The 19,827-nt window shown below is 31.3% G+C and overlaps 2 protein-coding genes across 2 annotated transcripts; one reads left to right on the top strand and one right to left on the bottom strand.

Annotated features, from left to right (window-relative positions):
• The first annotated feature begins 739 nt into the window (after nt 1–739).
• Nucleotides 740–1,210, top strand: LOC145565587 (histone H3.3-like). Its single transcript, XM_081625541.1, has one exon. The coding sequence runs from the start codon at nt 740–742 to the stop codon at nt 1,208–1,210; it is 471 nt and encodes a 156-aa protein (XP_081481667.1).
• An 8,746-nt stretch (nt 1,211–9,956) lies between these two features.
• On the bottom strand, nt 9,957–12,826 carry LOC145565586 (protein FAR1-RELATED SEQUENCE 5-like). Its single transcript, XM_081625540.1, has 5 exons — nt 12,614–12,826; nt 11,631–11,944; nt 10,964–11,190; nt 10,586–10,780; nt 9,957–10,090 (listed from the first exon to the last, which is right to left on the bottom strand). Exons 1-5 carry the CDS (start codon nt 12,824–12,826, stop codon nt 9,957–9,959), a joined length of 1,083 nt encoding a protein of 360 aa, XP_081481666.1.
• Between the last annotated feature and the right edge of the window lie 7,001 nt (nt 12,827–19,827).

The following is a 19,827-nucleotide window of genomic DNA, read 5'->3' as shown; positions in this document are numbered from 1 at the left end:
CAGGGGATTTTAATGTATTATAAAGACAACATTGATAAGGTTAGGGAACACTGATTAAATGAAGATGAAACAAATTTTTATGTAATGTGTTAGTTGATTTTATAATTTATCTTTTTGTTGCTAGTTAAATCTTAATAATATAATTTACTTGATTTCACTTTTAATCTCTTAATAAATCAGTTACACCCTCTTAATGAATTTTTTAAATTAAGATTGGAGTGGATGGTTTAGATTAATCGACAAAACATCTATGATGAAGATCTTATTCATTAATATGTAGTCGACCATGCATAGTTCAAACATAATTGACCATGACCGACAATCCGCTAGAATTTCTAAGGATGTACAACTCGTGATCAAGTAAAGAAATGAAATTGTAACTTAAGAAAGTTTTGTTCCTTTTAAATTTTTATATTTGTATGGATTGATGATGTGGTGTTACACAACTCGTTGATTTCATTAATAAGCGGACTGATGAGGTGGAGCCTCGTGGACGGAGCTATGTGATCCATTGTTTACAATAGTTGGATTGATGACATGGAGCAATAGGATCCATTGATCTCATTAGATGGATTGATGAGGTGGGCCTAAAATCATGAAGGCTAAACTATAAATAGTCCTTAACGCACCACACCCTACTAGACTACTATAAATAGTCACAATTCTCACAAATTAATCATTTTGCATAAAAAGCAAAGCGAAGCAAATTATGATTACATTAATGATATTAGTCTTATAGATGGCTCGCATCAAGATGAACGCACGCGTTTACGCTCCTGCCCTTCCAAAGTCCGTTCCTAGGACGACCAGACCACGTTGTACCGCGCGCACGAGAACAACAGGCCCTTGCCCTTTTGCTCTCGCCTCTCGAAAGTCGGTACCAAGAACTAGAACCCCCAGACAGGTTAAGAAGGCTCATAGATACAAACCGGGCACAGTTGCTCTTCGTGAGATTCGAAAGTACCAAAAGACAACCGATTTATTGATCAAGAAACTACCATTCCAAAGGTTGGTTCGCGAAATTGCTCAGGATTTGAAGACTGATGTGTGCTTCCAAAGTCATGTTGTTTTTGCCCTTCAAGAAGCATCTGAGGCTTACTTAGCAGGCTTGTTTAAAGACACTAATCTTTGTGCCATTCACGCGAAGCGCGTTACTATCATGCCTAAGGACATTCAGCTTGCATTGAGGATCAGATCTCGCAATGCTTAAAGCAACCAGCTGCCTATACAATTCCATTTTCATGATTTTATTAGTTTGCAAAATAAACCCTAGAATTATATTAAATCAATAAAGTAGGTATGTTATATATATATATATATATATATATATATATATATATAAATGGGATTACATGAGACCACATCCCTTATGTGAGAACCCTATTATATGTGAGGACTCATTATAACCGTTGGATCAATTACATCCAACGGCCACAATTAAATCTTGGTCAAAGAAAACTTCTCATTTTTTCTCTCTCCTCCTTCCTCTTTCACGCGCTATTTTCTCTCTCCTCACTCAATTTCTCTGTTTTCTACTCTCCTTCTCTCTGCTATTCTCTATGATTTTTCATCACTGCTTCTTCAATCTTCATCAATTCTTTGTCAAGGTGAGTTTATTGTTTACATTTTCGTGTTTTTCAATTAATTTAAGGTCACATTCAGTTACATTCATCGTTGATTTTCGTTTTGATTTTCGTTTGATTTTCACTGATTTCAGCTCACATTGTTTATCAATTTGTGTCGATTATGTTTTACTTTGTTTTTTCCATTGATTTTAGTTTTATTTTCGTTTTTTTGAGTAGTTATCAAGTTGATTTTGCCTTATTTTCGTTATTGTCCAGTTTTTTCGTTTTTTTGGAAACCTAGAAATCACTAATAATTTGTGTTGTTATGTTGATTTTAGCTTGATTTTAGGTATTTTAATTTGATTTTCGGTTTACTTTAGTTCTCAATTATGTTTTATTTTCTGGTTTTATCTTATTTTTTGTTTGATTATAGCTTTATTTGAGTAATTATTAGTTGATTTTAGTTTTAATTTTGCTTCATTTGATTAATTATCTTACATTTTCTTTGTTTTTTTTTTGGAAACCTAGAAGTAATTGCTATGGATTCTGCAAATGCAAATGTTCCTCAAGAAAATACAATGTATGTGTTTCTGCTCATTTTATTTTTATTATTTGAGTTATTATTATTTTTGTTGTTGTTGTAGATTAGTTGATGAGTTGTATTACTTGTATGGGAGTTCTTGTAGATTAGTTGATAACTTGTTCATTTTATGTTTTGTTGTTCATTTATGAAATATTAGCTTTTTAATTGACAGTTTACTGTGTGCTTTAATGATGATGGCATCACATCATCTATTTACATTGTGTATACATTGAAGGCGCATTTATATAGAGATAATATAAGATTCCTTTTCTTGATAAGATGTTTGTAGATGTTGGTTAATTGATTGCTGTTAATGCTGGTGTTTGCAGACATTTCTCAAAAGAGCACATTCACTTAGTTTATAACATGATAAGTGTGACAAAATACTTCTTATTTGGTGTATAGTGTGTTTATTAATTGATGTTTACCAGAAGGCATGGTCATTAGTTTATAACATAATAATTTAAAGTGTACCACTGTAAAGAATAACAATTTTATATAAGAGAAATTTCCACTAGCACAAGAATTCTTTGAAGTTTTGGCTCAAGAGAGTATTGGGAGAAGGTGCTACGACACTGTTTCAGGAAAATAGATTATTGAGTCTAATTTGTAAGAGTACCTCCGAAATTTCCACAACTTAGAAGCAATAAAAAGTTGTAGATTATGTTGGGAAGTAATTTTCAATACATCTAAAACTGCCATAAGTTAATACTTGTATGTGAAAGCAAATAGGAAAAAAACTGTTTAAGATGGGAGTACAGGGCTCTCATCTCTTTTGTTTGTCTTAGAAATTCTCACAATCAAAATTCCCTGTGCAATGTTATTACTATCGTCACCACAAAGCTACCAACTTCGCTGTGTACTTAGTTCGGCTTTTCACATCAGAAGCCAAGAAGTTGATAGTTTGAAGGCGTTTTACTGTTCGGCTTTTCACATCAGAAGCCTAGAAGTTAGTTCATCATGTTGCACATCAGGTCTTAAAGTAGATATCAGTAAGAAAGAATTTGAGTTTAAAAACAAGTTCTCTAATTTCTTCATAGCTTTGAAAGTAGTTGATAACTTGTTCATTTTATGTTTTGTTGTTCATTTTAGCACTAAGTATTTGCTCATTTGACAAATGAGCATTTAACTATTTGCTCATTTGAGAAATGAGCAATTAATTATTTGCTCATTTGAGAAATGAGCATTTAAGTTTTTGTTCATTTCGTTTAAGTATTTGCTCATTTGACATCAAGGATATCTATTTTGTTGAGCAGGACATCTGTTGAGACAGATTCTGCTGTTAATGTTGGTGAGCAAGATGCAGCAGGGGCAGGACAGTTAGGAGTTATTGGTGGTGATCAAGATGCAGCAGGGGCAGCACATTTAAAAGTTGGTGGTGACCAAGATAAAGCAGGGGCATCACAGTTAGGAGTTGTTGGTGGTGACGAAGATGCAGCAAGGGCAGCCGTTGTTGGTGGTGACCAAGATGCAGTAGGGCTAGCACAATTAGGAGTTATTGGTGGTTCTACACAGCCACAATATAAAGAAAGGAGTTTCAAGACAAGATCTTCTAATGACAAAGGAAAAATGGTTTTAAAGGACACATTAAGGAAAGAAAAACAGATGATTAAGGTAGTGGAGATGAAATCCAGCAATGAATTGCAAGGTTTGAAATCAGGCAATGAAGTGGAAGGTTCGAAGTCTCACATTCATGGGACATTGCATAGTCGAATGTCACCCTCATCCATTGTTCAAGTTATGGAATCAGTTTTACTTTCACAAAATCAGTTGAAAGCAGTTAGAGATATAGGATTTGGGTCGATGGAGTTTTTGAAGGTGACCCAACTGCCTTTGCAGTTGGGTTTATGGTTGGTGCAGCATTTTGATGCTAAGACGTGCTCATTAAATATTCCTGATTCTGATCCTTTCTGTATTACTGAAGACCATGTGCATGAAGTTCTTGGGTTGCCAATAGGGGGCATAGAGATTGATAAAAATAATTTTTCCAGAAATAAAAAAGTCATTCAGCAATGGAAAAAGCAATTCCAAAGCAACTCAGTCTCTATCAAAATAGGGGAGCTTAAAGAGTTTTTGAAGGAGCATAAGTCAGCTGGTGCTATGTTCAAATGGAACTTTGTAGTTCTTTGTGTGTCTATACTGATGGATGGTAGTCTTCTTATTTTTATTATGCTCATTTTACTTTCAATTTGCTCATTTTCAATTTAGTTTGCTCATTTCTATTTTATTTTGCTCATTTAAATTTCTATTTGCTCATTTCTCTTTTGTTTTGCTCATTTTTTTGTCAGGGAAACAAAACATGAATATTAATTATGATATTCTTACATTTCTTTCTGATGTTGATAAAATCAAGGACTTGAATTGGTCAAAGTATATCCTTGATTCTCTCGTGAAGGGCAAGCTTTCTGAGAAGAACGTCCAACTCGTTCTTTTCCTGGGTCTTTATTGTTTCTTATGGTATTACTATAATTTTTGTTTATTTTTAATGTAGTATTTCTTACTTATTTGTTGATTTTTAATTTACTAATTTTTCTTTTCTTACTTGTTTGTAGTTATTATATGTTGATCAATTTATACTTGAGGAAGTTCGAGCTGCACGTGAAATTCCAATCTTGAAAGGGTGGACAACATCTATGTTGTCAACACGTGAGAAATTGGAACTCTTTAAAGGGAGGCTTGGAAATATTCAAGCTAAAAAGCTTGATGCTGGTTCTTCTAGCATGACACAGCCTAAAATGGTGTTTAACTATAATTTTCTGTTTTATTCTTTTCCTTTTTATCCTACATTTTTAACTTTTTTAATTTTTATTTAGGAAAAATTCATTCCTTCTGAAGTGGAAACTCAAGTAGTTGCCAATAAAGTAATCATATATACTGTAATATTCTTTGTTCTTTTTGGAAATGACCAACTAATTATTTCTCATTTGTCTAATGAGCGAGCAATTACTTGCTCATTTTTGAAATGAGCAAATAATTTTTTGCTCATTTGACAGATGAGCAAATTATGCAATTGGTTATGTGTTATAAGTAAGCTTGGTTTATATTTGTTAGGATATTTGCTTTCAACTTGTTCTAACTTTCTTTTTCCTTTTTTTTTGTTTTGTTTTTGTTTGATTTTAGGAACAATCTGATCCACTTAGTACAAAAAATGAAGAAAGTGAACAAGATCCAAAGAAGGTATTTATATGAGTTTTCTGGAAACCAATATTAATTCTTTGTTCATATGTGTGCTCTTGCATTACTCATATGCATCTCATGAATATAGAAAAAGTATTTTATGTAAATGTTGGTCTTTGGTTACTGCAATCTTGTGAAACTCATTTATGATAAATATGTCGATATTTCTTGTGAGTAGGAGCATTACAGTTCTTAATTTTTTGCTCATTTGTCAAATGAGCAATTAATTTTTTGCTCATTTGTCAAATGAGCAAAAACTTCAATGCTCATATAAAGTTCAATTTGCTCATTTTTATATGACTTTGCTCATTCCATATCTACTTTGCTCATTTCATATCCACTTTGCTCAATTCATATTTACTTTTCTCATTTATATTTATCTTATTTATGTATTTTTTTTTTTTTTTTTTTTTTTACAGAAATGCCTTATGGAGCTTGCAACAACATCTACAAACTTGGTCTTGGCATACATGGATTTCAGTCAAAAACATGAAGCTGCCATCAAGTATTTTCCAAACAACGAGAAGATACAAAAGTTGAATGAAGATGCCATGGGCATTTGTGATGAGCATAAGATGAGCTCCAAAACTTTAACTGAAGATAATACTCTTTCATTTAGCCAAGATGAAGAGTATTGGCAAGATCCGGCAGTAATTGAAGCTTGGGATAGGTTTTCTGAGATTTCAAGCAACAAAAAACATGCTGAATCTTCAATCAATGCAATGGTTGTTCATCCATATGAATCGGAACCCATTGATGTTACTAAGATTGCTTCTGAAAGTGTTCAGATAGCAAGTTGTATTCCTGATGTTGGATGTTCAGATAGGGCTGCTAAAAATGTGTTCAAAAAACTTGGAGATTCAAGTTTCAAATCTGCTTCAGGACGTTCACTTGCCAAAGGATCTGGAACTCCTACATTCAGTTTAGGAGTCTTTTCTCAAGAAACTGATTCTCCCCCTAGCAATGCGCCTACTGAACCTGTAGTTGCTTCTGTCAGTGCAGAAGTTGGTGCTTCTGTTGCTGATGCTTCTCAAGCTGTTGGTGATGCTCTGAATGCTAATCCTGAAGATCTCATTTCTAATGCTTAAGAAACTGTAATTGTGCATAAGAGAAAAGGTGATACTGAAAAGAAGAGTTCTATTCCAAAGAAACGCAAACCTCAGCCATCAGTGCTTCTTAGATCACCTTTTAAGTCCCGCATTATGATAATTTACAATCCATTATCACCAGTTCAGATGAGTGTCTTGAGAGCAATGTTTGCTGATGATAAAAATCGTTTGTAAGTATTTTTTTTATCTATAGAATTTATTATCTTGTACATTAACTTCCATTTGTTTTAGTCATACTAACTTTCTTTATTGTTTTTATGCAGTGAACCAGTATTTAATGGAGAGAATGGTCTTGAAATTTTGAGATTACATCTTGAGAAGCTTTATAATAAAAGTAAAGTTGATACAGAGATCATTAATGCTTGGTGTAGCATTCTGAATTATAATGAGCAGTTTAGAGATCCAAATTCTCCTGCTCGTTTCTTTTTTGACCTTAGTGCTACCGTAAGTTCAAATTCTTTTATTTATTTTGTTTTATTGAATTATTTTGTTTTTTTGTTGTAATTAATTTTTTTTTCTTTAACATGTAGGACTGTCTTATTCACTATGAGATAGATTCTGTTTCCCATCGGAATAAGATGTTTTTTGAGGTTGCTGAGAATTTGTACATGAAATCAGTTGTGCCACACAAGGATATTCAGCTTTTTTTTCTTCCCAGTTTATGAAGAAGATCATTACTATTTGGTATGTTTTAACACTACCACACTGAATGGTAATATCGAGCTTTTTATTATAACGAAGATGTTTGGAGATCATAAACAGCTTTTAAAACATTTGGTATGGCTTAAAAGTTAATCTCTATTCACATTATGTTTGTTTCTTTTACTTGAATGATCAGATTTTATTATATTTGCTTATTTAATGTTTTTATTTTCAGAGAACTGCTTTTTCAAACTTTATTCAATGTGAAGGAAATGTACAGAGTTCTATTTTGGCAAATGATATCAAGCGGATGGAAATTTCTGTGATTAATGGTTCATGGAAGTCTTCAGATAAAAATCATTTGCATTGTGGAGTTGCGGTGATGAGACTCATGGAAACATACATGGGTTTTGCAAAGTGGGATCCTGGTTTGAAGAAAAATAATGTAAGTCTTTCAGATTAGTCTCATTAATAATAAGATGTTTTGGTCTGTTTCCTTACTTGTTCATTTCATAAATGAACAAAGAAATGTTTGCTCATTTCACAAATGAGCAACTAATTCTTTGCTCATTTAAGAAATGAGCAATTAACTTTTTGATTATTTGCTAAATGAGCAAGAAATTACTTGCTCATTTATCAAATGAGCAAAGAAATGTTTGCTCATTTGACAAATGAGCAAGGATTTACTTGTTCATTTCATAAATGAGCAAGGATTCCTATCAAATTTTTACTTTAATTTTGAGGTCTATGGTCCATTAATCTAGGAATACCTTAGGCCATTGCCTTACAAGTTACAACTGCAACTTGTGGTATTACTTTTACTGGTCACTGAGGAAACTTTTGATTAGGTTGTTGGACCTTACGCAATTACGCAACTTGATTGATTTTAAATACTTAACGGGTTCATATTTCTGCTACTGTATATGGTTTGGCTCATCAGAGAATGATGATTTACATCTGAATTATGGAAAACTTGATGCTTTATTGCTTGAGGGTGTTGTTTGTTAGTGACATTAATGGTTTGGGCATGCACTTTTGTAGAAAAACTTGAACTCCTTTGCACTGTAGTTTCTGGAGAAGTTTTTCTTGCCCAGAAAACAGTTTTGCAATAGATTGCAAAACAGAACCTATTTTTCATAGTTTTTTACTTCAGTGCCTTCAAATAACCAACAAAATCTTTGTACTCCGACTCATTAAGTTTCTGTTGGACCTGCAAGGTCAAGAGAAAGCATTTTTAGTGAGCATTTATTCCATCTTAGATCATAAACCAAATTGCTCTGAGCCCATTTGTTGTGTAGAGAAAACATGAGAATTCCTGGATATTACCAATGGTTAGCTTGGCCTGCAATAAAGCATGATAAACGATACAAAGCAAACAGGAAATCATCCTTTTCATTGCTGAACTTTCAAAATGCAAGCCTAAAAAAATACACTATTGCTCATTGTTGTGGGTTAATTGAAATTAGTTTGAGCCCTTAATCCTTTCAGAAACTGTCTTATAAAAGTTAATTGAAATAAATGTTTGCTCATGTTATTGAAATCTTCTTAATTGTATAGGGTTTGATTATGTTATTTGTTTTGCAGCTGATAATCTTGGCTAAACTTCGTGAAAAGTACACCCTGGGAATAATTACAAGTGAAGTGAACACTATTCAATCTGTTAAAGAAATTCCTCAGAAGAAGAAAAAGCAAAGTAAAGTTTGTGTTGCTGACAAAGAAGAAAATGTTGAAAAAGAAGAGCCTGAAGAAGAAAAAGTTCAAGGAAGAAAGAGCAAAAGACTGAAGAAAGCTGAATGTTAGGGAATTAAATAGTTAGTAGTGATGATTTGTTTTTTTTTGGTTTAGGGAATTGGGTAAATTAAGATTTTATCTACTTTTAAGTAGTCTTTGAATGATGTAAAACTCATTTATAAACAGATTTTACCAACAGAAGCCTACCCTTTTTTTATTATAGTGATGATTATATTTGAATTATAATTCAATCTTTTATTTGTTTTTACTTCACATACCTTGTTATATACAACCAGTGTTCATTTGAAATATTCGTTCATTTGTTAAATGAGCAAACAGATGTATGCTGATTATATGATAGATCAATGAATTCTTGCTCATTTGATAAATGTTCAAAGAAATGTTTGCTCATTTCACAAATGAGCAAATATTTTTGCTCATTTAAGAAATGAGCATTTACCTTTTTGATTATTTGCTAAATGAGCAAGGAATTACTTGCTCATTTGATGATTGAGAAAAGATATGTTTGCTCATTTGACCTGAGTAGAGCTGATTTTGGACTGGGAGATGAAACAGGAGTGCAATTGTTCCAAGTTCATATAATAGCTAATTTGCTCACTTGCCAAATGAGCAAATAATTATTTGCTCATTTGACAAAATGAGTAGTTAACTATTTGCTCATTTGATAAATGAGCAAGGAATTATTGCTCATTTGAGAAATGAACAAATATTTAGTCACTCATTTGAATATGTTCTATTTTCAATTCAACAATATTTGCAAAGCATTAAACTATGATTAGTACAAAATTAATAATATATTATTAAATATAAAAATTCAACAAAATCTTATATGTATATAAAAGTACCATTACACTTTTTTTGGACAATTTCTAATATCATGATGACTCAATTCACCACAACCTCTACATAATCTCTTCTTTTTTTTGGTTTTGTTCTACAGCCTTTTCTTTTTCTCCCTTAAGCCTTTTTGCACTTCTACCTCTTGTTTCAACATTTAACACATCAATCTCAGTCGCTTTCTTTTTTGAAGTCTCTTCATTTGATACATGAACTCCAGTCCCTTTATTCTTTGAAACTTTTGGAGGTTTGACAATTATTTCAGTTGGCACACTAGCTCCAATCAATAGCTCAATGTCTTGCTCTTTGTTTTTTTGCACTTCCAGCTGTTGTTTCATTATTTCTTGCAATCCTCTTTGCTTCCAAATCCTTTCTTATTCCTTGAACATTTATCACAAGGTCTTGAATATCTTCATCTTTGCCTTCTGCCAAACTTACACAAGTGTGTATCTCTGACCATAAATCATTTAACAATTTTTTCTTGTCTATTATATTAGCACATTGCTCCAACAAGTTTCCTCCCAAGTCAAAAATTGGTTTCTTTAATGCCATAGTAGTCCACCTGTGTAGCATATACTGCTCAGGAATGGTTTCAAACCTTTTTGCTTTCCAAACCCAAATCATATGTCTACATGGAATTCCTTGCCTATAAAATAGCTTGCAAGAACATGTGGTGTCATAGTTAGTTGGATTAAACACAACATCAAATGTTCTAGTCCGATTTCCTTCACTTACTGTTGCAACTTCCAATTCATTTTCTTTCTTCAATTCATCAACACCATAAGAAAAACAAGCAATTTCAACCTCGTATTGAAATTCATAAAAGACAGAGTTAGTATATAAATGTGAGGCATGCTTTTCTATCCCTAGTGGTGTTTTGCACTCAGGATATTTGTGCTTTGAATCATTATCATTCTGACCTTGAGTGTGTCTCTGGGCATCAATTGCAGCTTCATATCTCAAGTAAAACTCAACAACTGACACATGAGGATTGATAAAGGAGCAGAAAAAGTTGTTTTCACTTTCGGATCTTGATGTTGTACGCATTATTTCTCCAAGGAACACATCTCTGAAATAGGCCGGAATCCACTTGTCTCTTATCTTGTACATGTAACCTAACCACTCATGTTGTTCCAAGTGGTATTCAATCATCACCTTGTTCCACCTTTCTTCAAACTCAGCGGGTTCAATTTCAAGGTGCCAAACGCAAGCATATAATTTTTTTAGGAAACCAGTTTCTTCTTGCATGATTGATTTCTCCACCTTATCTGGTAACTTTTTCATTATGTGCCACATACAGAACCGATGTTCAGTCTTCTTAAACACACTTCTAACAGCAATTTTCATTGCTGGATCCTGATCTGTGATCATACAATTAGGTTCATTCCCACCCATTGCCTTGAGGAATGATTTGAACAGCCATTCAAATGACACGATATCTTCCTTTGCTATGAAACCAACAGCAAAATTAATGCAATTCTTATGATGGTCAACCCCTGTAAATGGAGTAAACACCATGTTGTACCTGTTTACACATACAAAATAAAGTTTAAATGAGCAAATAATTTAATACTCATTTCAAAAATTATCAAATAATCGATTGCTCATTTGTCAAATGAGCAAATAACTCAATGCTTATTTGTGAAATAAGCAAACAATTCTTTGCTCTTTTGTCAAATGTGAAAATAATTGAATGTTCATTTGTCATATGAGCAAATAACTCAATGCTCATTTGTGAAATGAGCAAACAATTCAATGCTCATTTGTCAAATGAGCAAATAATTCAATGCTCATTTGTCAAATGAACATGCAATTCAATGCCCATATACATACTCTTATCAAAGAATATTAGACTTATGGGGATATTCAATTTTCACATAGAAGTAATGAGCAATTAAACTAATTTTATTTAAAACAAAGTCATTAATGTAAGCCATAGCTAGTAATAACACATAAATGAATTACCTATTGGTTTGGTATGTGGTATCAAAGGATACCATATCACCAAATAGAGCATAACTCTTTTTACAAAAGGGGTCTGCCCACAATTCTCTACAAAGGCAATAATCTTCATCCATCTCAAAATCAAAGAAAAAAGCGCTCCACATTAGCTTTTTGTTGGTAAAGTTATCCACGAACATTTGAGCATCGCTTCCTTGAATGTATGCTTTTAAATCTCTATGAAAATTTTTGAAATCTTCCTTAGATGCACCAATGTTTTCATATCCTCCAACAATTTCCTTCATCATTCGAAAAGTTGTGACGGGACCAATATTCACCTATTTAAATAACAAAACAGTTTGTCACGTGAGCAATTAATTCAATGCTCATTTTTAAAATGAGCAAACAATTCAATGCTCATTTGTGAAATGAGTAAATAATTTTTTGCCCATTTGTCAAATGAGCAAACAGCTTTTATTAGAACATACAGAGAATTCATGAGACATAAGAGAATTTGAAACATAAGAGAATTCATGAAACAATTCAATGCTCATTTGGCAAATGAGCAAACAACTTTTATTAGAACATACATAGAATTCATGAAACATAAGAGAATTTGAAAGTGTTACCTTAGAATTATTCACAATTATTTTTTTGTGTAAAATGTTCATTTTCCTTCCTTCTTTTTGGAATAGATTGCAGCTAGGTGTATAAAGTGCATGAGTATGTCCCTCATGAAATTGTGTCACTATGAATGTGTTATCATCACAATGCTTTAGGACAATATGTGCCTTGCACCCAACACGAGTAACGAGTCTCTTCCTTTTGATTGAAGTTTTTTCTTCATTGTTTTCCCCTTCCTTGTTATTTAAATCTTTTTCTACAGTAGTCTTTCTTTTCTCTTTGTATCCTTCCTTATTGCACAAGATATACTGATATTTCAATTCTTTGCTTCTTCTTTGTCTTTTAGTTGTAGACTTCCTTGTATTGAAACCAGAAGCAAATGCATATCCTTTATAAAATTCAAGGCCCTCTTCGAGATTATTAAACTTCATCCCTATAGCTGGTTTCAACTCATTGGGGCATATTGGATGCCATTCTTTTGTTCCTCCAGGTGTGATCAAAGGTGCTACTTTAGGAGAAACTACTATTGTAGGAGTAGTTGGCACATTTGTGATGGTACTTGATTGACTCTCAACTTGTTCGTTGTTGCTCATCATTTGTGAATATGCACCTCCTTAAACACACTTAAACACACACACACACACACACATACACTCTTAATAATTAGAAGTGAATCAGATTCTTAAACAAACTTACACACACACAGACATAGATACACACTTACACACACACACACACACACACACACACACACACACATACACACACACACACACACACACAATAATTTCAGAATCTATAATTAAAATTGAAATCAGTTTCTGAAATCAGAATTGCAAGCAGAAAGAGGAGGGGGCAGGGAGGGATAGGTTTGCTCATTTGTCAAATGAACATGCAATTCAATGCCCACATACATAAACTCTTACACTCACTCACACTCACACTCACACTCACACACAGACACACTGTTACACTCACTCACACTCACACTCACACACACACACACACACACACACATACATACATACATAATTCTGTATACTGAGTGTTTTTACCCGAAACACTGAGTACTTATAGATCCTTGAATTACTTATGAATGTCATTAATATTTGCTCATATTAATTGTAGTTACCTCATTTTAAATGTTCTATTATACATATTTAGGTTTGCTCATTTTAATTTATTTGCTCATTTTAAATTTGATTGAAAATAAGAACATAATAACAGCATTCAATTGAAAATAAAAACCTACTAACAACATAATAAGAGCATTCAATTGGAAATTTTAGAACATTTTTTTATCATAAGTTTAATATGACGTCATTACAATCACTATCAAGTTTAATCTGATATTATTAAAATCTCTATCAAATTAATCAAACCTAAATAATTGATTCAATTCAATCAAATAATTGATGCAATTAAACATTCAATTCGATTAATGTAATTCGAAAATTAACATGTAATTCAATTCGAAAATTAACATGCAATTTCAAAATTTTCAGAGATGTGAAATCAAAATATTTTTAACATTCAGATTAACATGCAATTCAAAATTAAAAGTATGAACAAACCTCAATGATGGATGAAATTGCAACCGTTCAAATTTGCAAAAAGAAACCGTTGAAATTTGCAGAAAGAAACCGTTGAAATTTGCCGAAAGAAGAGCATACTCAGTGAATCACCATTGATAAGTAAATCGCCATTGATGAGCTTTGATTTGCAGACAGAATAGAGGAGAGAGATAAAGTAGAGCTGAGGCTGAAGGTTAGTTTGTTAGGCAGGCTTATAATCTCAGTGGTTAGATTTCATCTAATCTAGCGGCTGAGATTTGTCCTCACATAAGGTGTGGGTTCTCACATAAAGGGTGGTTCTCACCGGATCCCGACCCTATATATATATATATATATATATATATATATATATATATATATATATATATATATATATATATATATATATATATATATTCAGCTTGCATTGAGGATAAGGTCTTACAGTATTGCTTAAATTCATTCAAAAGAATTGAGGGTTTTCTAAGATTGGATTCGGTGAGGTTTAATTCTAAATTAGTTTGTGCTTACAAGTATATATTTGAGAAATTAAGAATAAATTTTGAGATTTACATTAACTTAATAACTTCGCAATGTAACAAATTAAAAGGTTGCTTAGGGCTAGGGTTGATGTTGGTCTTAACTTATAACAATGTTTTTATAATTTTTTTTTACATTGGGTATTTTATTTCTTTGTATGAGTTATTGAGGTTAAATTGGTGTGAAAATAAGTTTGAATTTCATAGAGATCATTACACCAATCACAAATGTTACACCTTGTCCATTAGAACTACCTTGATTCTCCAATTAAGTATTTAAGTATGTTGCAACAAGGGATTGGAGCTAAATAAACAACTAACTAATTAAATCTTACTATTGGTCATCCCTCACTGAAAATTAATAATAAACATGATTTTGTATCAGTTTTCAAATTACCAAATATACGTAGCTAGGCATTAGTCAACGAGGGCACGAACCCAAACCAATAAATGCCTAGAATAAGAATGAAGTTGTTTCTTCATTGTCTTTTTTCGATCAGGATTTTGATTTTCCTACTTCTTTGAAGAGAGAAGTATAAAGTGATATGAATATAAACAATAAAAACAACCTTTGATAAGTTTTTTGTCTATCAATAACTTGCACATATATATATATTGGGGAGAGATCCGCTAAGAACCCCTCCTTATATAAGAACTAGTTTATATAAGAACCAATCTAATCCGTAGGATTAGAATGAAATAGATGGTTAAGATCAATGGAGAGTTAGTAATGGCGTTGTTGTAAATATCACAACATTTCACCCACATACATAACCGACTTTTTAATTTTCTCTCTCCTCAAACCCAGCCCAAACTTCTCTCCACTTTCTCTCTCTTTAACTTACCATATTCTTTTTCCTCCAAACAACAAAACTGCTCAAAATTGAACCAGAAAACAACGATTGTCTTCAAATTTTTGCATAATTTCATGAATTTTCTCATGAATCTTGCGCAAAACAAGTTAAATTGAATAATTTTAGTAAAAATTTTGCAAAGATGAAACTCTAGATTTCGCAAAAGTTGATTCAAAGTGAATTACGAGTGAAAATTAGCGAAGAGCAACGTAATCCTCTGATATAAGTTCCGGGATGCAAAGGTAAGTAATAACCTATTAATTTCAACGAATTTTAGGTATTTGTTTTTGCTAATTTTAGGGCATTTTGCAATTGATGTTTATTAATTTGATTATAATGAAATTAATAGATTAATTTCAACGTTTTGAATGTTGAAATGCAACAATTAACCTGTTTTGAATGTTAAAATGCTGATTATTAACTACTAAAATATCCTATGAAGCAATGAGAACCTGATACGTAGTACTTGACTTTTGAGCATTTCATTATATAAGTATGCATAGATGTATGAATTAGGTGTCTTATATGTTCTAGTTTTCCAATTCCTTTAGGTTCTTTGTAGCAATGCTTTAGAGAAAGTGTTATTTATAATGGATTTGAGATTTTAGAAATTTTAACTCCATGAGCATGTTAAAGAAGGTAAAAAAAATAAATAGTTTAGTAGTTTGATACCTTTGAATTAACATGTTAAATAAGGTTAAAAAAAATTGAAAAAAATTTAGAACTTAGTAAAAATTTAGAACATAGGCAAATTAAATTTAGAACATAGAAAAAAATTTAAAACATAGGCTTAAAAACTTTAGAACATAGCAGGAATAGAAATTTTGAGCATACGAAAAATTTTAGAAAATAGGCAAAATAAATTTAGAACATAGGCTTAAAAACTTTAGGCCATAGGAATAAAAATTTAGAACAAAGGAAATAATTAGAATATAGACTTACAAAATTTAGAATATGGCTTAATAACTTTAGAACATATAGGAATAAAAGTTTAGAACATAGGGAATAAAATTTGTACACATTCAAAAAATATTTAAAACATAGATAGAAAACATTATTTTGAACATAGGAAGAAAAATTAGAAGATAGGAAAAGTTTTAGAACATAGCCATAAAAAAATTTAGAACATAAGAAAAGTTTTAAAATATAGGTAGATTAAGTTTAGAACATAGGAAAAATTTTAGAACATATATAGAAAAAAGTTTAAAACATAAGTAAAGTTATAAAATATAGGAAGAAATAAGTTATTAGAACATATGAAAAAATTTAGAACATAGACAGAAAAATTTAGAATATTGGGGAAAAAATAAGACCATAGAAAATAAGTTTAGAACATTGACTAAAAATTTAGAACATAGAAAAAAAAAATTTAGAACATAGGCAAAAAAATTTAGAATATACGGTGAAAAAATTTAGAACATAGATAGTTTAGATTTAGAACATAGATAGAAAAAATTTTGAACATAGGAAATAAATTTAGAACATAGAGAAAAATTTTGAACATAGGAAATATATTTAGAACATAGACAATAATATGTAGAACATAGGAAAACAATTTAATACATACATATATTTAGAGCTTAGATTGAAAATTTTAGGGCTCAAGAAGTAAATTTTAGAACATTGCAAATAATATTTAGAACATATGATAAAACCTATTAGCTCAATTGGAAGAGCACTGTGCAAATGCATAGAGGATGTAGGTTCGATTCCTACATAGGTTATCTCTTTAAATTACTTAAAAACTTTCGAAAGTAAACCATAATAACTTAAAAGTAAAACATGAAAATAAATCAAATTAGCAATAAGTTTTACGAATAAAAAATTGGCTTGAAATGATTAACGGCTATAAAAAAAAATTGTCACAACTATACTCTCATACAAACTCTTGTCTCCACATTATAAAAATGAACCTACGTGGGATTTGAACCCACATCTATTGTGCATTAGCACACTCTACCTATTGAGCTAGTAGGATAATGTGTATTTTTGTTTTTAAGAAAAATTAAGAAGGCAATATTATCGGAACTCAAAGTCCACCAAAGTTTGAATACTTTGGGGGAAAGTGTTTATACAAACTAACTCCGAACTCTCGTGTGTCTCATCTCGGAACAAAATAAGCAATGATATTTCCGCTCTCTTGATTGTTGTAACCAAATCTTTACACTAGCTGCAGGCCATCAGTGAGATGCATAGGAAAATAATCATGATAACTAAACATGATAACATGATAACTGAGAGGAATCATTGTTATTTGCTGAACTGATGGTAGACAAGGATTTAGAGAGTAAACCTTCGAACATATAAAATAAACTTTAGAACATAGTAAGATAACTTTAGAACATAGATTAAAAAACTTCAGAAGATATATAGAAATTTTAGAACATAAGTATTAAATACATCATTGCTTGCTTTGTTCTAAATAATTATTCTCTTCTCATTACACATACTAAGCAAGTTAAAAACCAACCATTTCTTTTCATATAATCGAATTATCTTCTCCTCTACACAAAAACATGCAACTAGTCTAATACTTCCAGCTGCATCTCTTACTAAAGCACGCATAGTTGCAGCATTTGTAGATAGCTTTGCTCCTAAAGCACCACTTGAATTCTCTACCTCACTCCTCTCTTGAAGCATAATGTTCTTATTTTAGCTACGACATAGAAATAAGTTCTAGATGGAGAGTCGATATGATATTAGTGCTCGTATGCCAATGACTACAAAAACAAGGGCCCAAAACCTTGAATGTTATCTCAAGATATCAGGTCATTTGTAAAACATTTTAATCACACTAGCGAAAACTATATACTAAATACTGGAGGTACTACACCACTTACAGGCACATAGACTTGCTAAGACAGATATTGGGATTTCAGGCTTGTTGAGAGAGGCCAAACAATAGAAACTTTTGGTTGATTAACAATAAGTGGTGATAAAGTTGCAATGTTTGCTTCCTGGTTTGTTGTTAGTCCAGATTCATTATTCAAAAATGAAACAAAGCTCACAATAATCAAACACATATGCAATAAAAAAATATTCGAAAGAATAATACTGTAATGGAACACAAAATCATAGTCAGAAATAAAAAAACGATCATAAAAACGCCAAAAAAAAAATCAGGGGAAAAACGAAAAAAAAAAGAACAAAATTGAGCATACAAAATCAAATAAAAATCAGGAAAATAAATTGCAAAATCGAGCATACAAAATCGCATAAATGAAAACATCGAGCTTACAATATGAACAAAATCAAGCATAAAAATCGCAAAAATAAATCAGGGCAAAATCGATAAATTTGACAAATAAAATTGCTTAAAAAATCGAACAAAAAATAAGAACAAAAAATAGAATTATGAAACAATTAATAAACTTTCAATAATGTATCCAAAAGCTGAGAATTTTTTTGATTAATTTGATGAAATTTTGGTTGTTGAGAAGAGAAGCAGGAAGCGTGGGGAGAGAGAAATAGGGGAGCAGCGTTGAGAAAAACAAAACAACGTAGTTTGTTTGAAAGGAAAAAAAAAGTGGTTGTACAAGATCTTAATATTACGTAAATGTCATTACTTAGATTAATTTGAGCAGTTAGATCAAAATTAATGAATAACTAAGATTGGTTCTTATATAGAGGAGGGTTCTTACATGAGTCTTCCTATATATATATATATATATATATATATATATATATAGGAATAACGAAGTTCTCTAGTACAAAGTTACAAACTGTACAATCGTGTAAGTACTTTAATTTTTGTACCTTAGGATTGATTTGTTTATACTAGAATAATAAGATGAAGAAGTAAAATCCGTGGAATTAGCCCCCCCCCCCCCCCCCCACACACACACACACACACAAAACGGTGTAATTTTATTAGAAGTTTTTTCTTTTTGATTTTAACTAGAAAGATAAGCTATTTCAATGTATTTGGTGCACTCAAGAGTCAAGAACACCTAATTCTTAGTGTTCCTCTTTCTGAAAGAGAAAAATATAATTACAAAGCATAAAAAAATTAACATGACATAATTTTGAAGATAACATGACTATATTTATTAATAAATACAGAAATATATTTGAAAATAACATAATTGATAAACCAATTTTTTTTTTAGAAAATAACATGATGTATGATGAACAACAAATAACCTATATATAGTACGGAGTATACATTTTCAAAAAAAAGTTACTCCGTACATAGCTTTGGTTTTAAAAAAAATTCATGTTGTTCAACTATATCGCAACTTTTTATTTATTATTATTACGTCTCTTCATATCATAACATGACTTCAAGGATGAAGCCCTGGGCCGAGTTGGGTGATGTGTTACAAAATTGAGCTCTCTTGTAAATTACTACCGTTAATCTTTTCATATATATTTTTTAAAAATGAACTTTTATAACTATCATCTCTTCATATCCATCTTAAAAACAAGTGAACTTTTCATAACTATTGTCTCTTAATATTCATCTTTGTCATTTAAATTAACTCATTACTAAATACTACTTGTATTATTTATGATTTGTCATTCTCTTAGACTTCTTCGTTATAAACACAATTACAAAAATAACGTATAACACTTAGCCTCCTCTCCCCTCTCTATTATAAATACACGCATAACACACGACATATAGCCTCCATAACATCATTCATATATC

Source organism: Chenopodium album, chromosome 10, assembly GCF_948465745.1.
Source record: "Chenopodium album chromosome 10, dcCheAlbu1.1, whole genome shotgun sequence".
Lineage (NCBI taxonomy): Eukaryota > Viridiplantae > Streptophyta > Magnoliopsida > Caryophyllales > Amaranthaceae > Chenopodium > Chenopodium album.
This window is presented reverse-complemented; position numbering and strand designations above follow the sequence as displayed.

What these genes read in the sequence shown, in the direction of transcription:
- LOC145565587 (XM_081625541.1), top strand. Translation starts at nt 740, where the DNA reads ATGGCTCGCATCAAGATGAACGCACGCGTTTACGCTCCTGCCCTTCCA.
- LOC145565586 (XM_081625540.1), bottom strand. Translation starts at nt 12,826, where the DNA reads ATGATGAGCAACAACGAACAAGTTGAGAGTCAATCAAGTACCATCACA. An exon ending in ACCACATACCAAACCAATAG is followed by an intron (nt 11,191 to 11,630) that starts GTAATTCATTTA and finishes ATGTGTAAACAG; the next exon opens with GTACAACATGGTGTTTACTC. An exon ending in GAAGACTGAACATCGGTTCT is followed by an intron (nt 10,781 to 10,963) that starts GTATGTGGCACA and finishes ATGAGTGGTTAG; the next exon opens with GTTACATGTACAAGATAAGA.